Source organism: Morone saxatilis, unplaced genomic scaffold, assembly GCF_004916995.1.
Source record: "Morone saxatilis isolate NCDOM2014 unplaced genomic scaffold, NCSU_SB_2.0 Contig9, whole genome shotgun sequence".
Lineage (NCBI taxonomy): Eukaryota > Metazoa > Chordata > Actinopteri > Moronidae > Morone > Morone saxatilis.
The window spans coordinates 8078202-8079028 of NW_023340268.1; the positions used below are offsets into that span (position 1 = coordinate 8078202).

The 827-nt window shown below is 56.5% G+C and overlaps 1 protein-coding gene across 1 annotated transcript in view; it reads left to right on the top strand.

The window, feature by feature from the left end:
• The window catches only part of ash1l (ash1 (absent, small, or homeotic)-like (Drosophila)), a 30888-nt gene that overhangs the window by 4272 nt on the left and 25789 nt on the right, over positions 1–827 (top strand). Inside the window, exon 3 of the mRNA XM_035681240.1 lies at positions 22–817. Within this exon, the coding sequence (XP_035537133.1) occupies positions 296–817 (522 nt within the window). The 5' untranslated portion in view covers positions 22–295. The remainder of the gene's footprint in view (positions 1–21; positions 818–827) is intronic.

Sequence of the window (827 nt, forward strand, 5' to 3'; positions counted from 1 at the left end):
TACCTGTCTTTTCTCCTACAGTTGAAGGACGGAGAAAGAGGGCTGGTCAGCCGAGGAAGGGACAGAAGCCACCTAAAAACAAGGAGCGCTTCACCCTCACCGTTATCCCCCTCCCCCTTTTCCCCCCTTCACCCCCATCCCACTCCCTAAAATAAACTCTACCCGGTATCCACAACCTCCCCTCCCTATTAAACCTGCACACCCCCTACCGTTGTGATGGATTCGAAGATTCAGGGGGGAACTGCAACTCCACCTCCTCTCCTCTCAGGTGCCCCAGCAGGGGAGCGAGAGAAGGATGGAGGGGGTGGAAAGAAAGAAGAAGAGGAGGAAAGACAGAGAGAAGGAGGGAGCTGCCACGGTCTCTGCTGGACCTGGAGGCGCAGGAGCAGGCGGGCCAGGAGGTGCCAGCGGTGACCAGTCCCATTTCTCCATCAAAGAGAGCAGCCTCTCCGAGGGCAATGTCAAACTTAAGATTGGCCTTCAAGCTAAGCGCATGAAGAAGCCTCCTAAGATCTTGGAGAACTATGTGTGCCGACCAGCCTTCAAGGCCACTGTTAGGCATACAGGGCGCGGAGGAGGCGGCGCTCGTGGAAACCGTGCAGGGGCTGCAAGTGATGGGCCGGGCAGTCAGAGCCAGAGTCCTTCGCATGGCAGGGAAAAAGAGAAGGAGAAGAGTCCCAGTGTCAACAGACCAGCCACGTCATCTTCATCAGCCACTTCTGCTAAAGCTCCTACACAACCTTCTCCTGCTCCTCCTCCTGTCAGCACTACCACTCTGTCACCCTCCCAAGTGAATGGGAGTGCTCCAGCAAAAAGGGTAAGGAGGG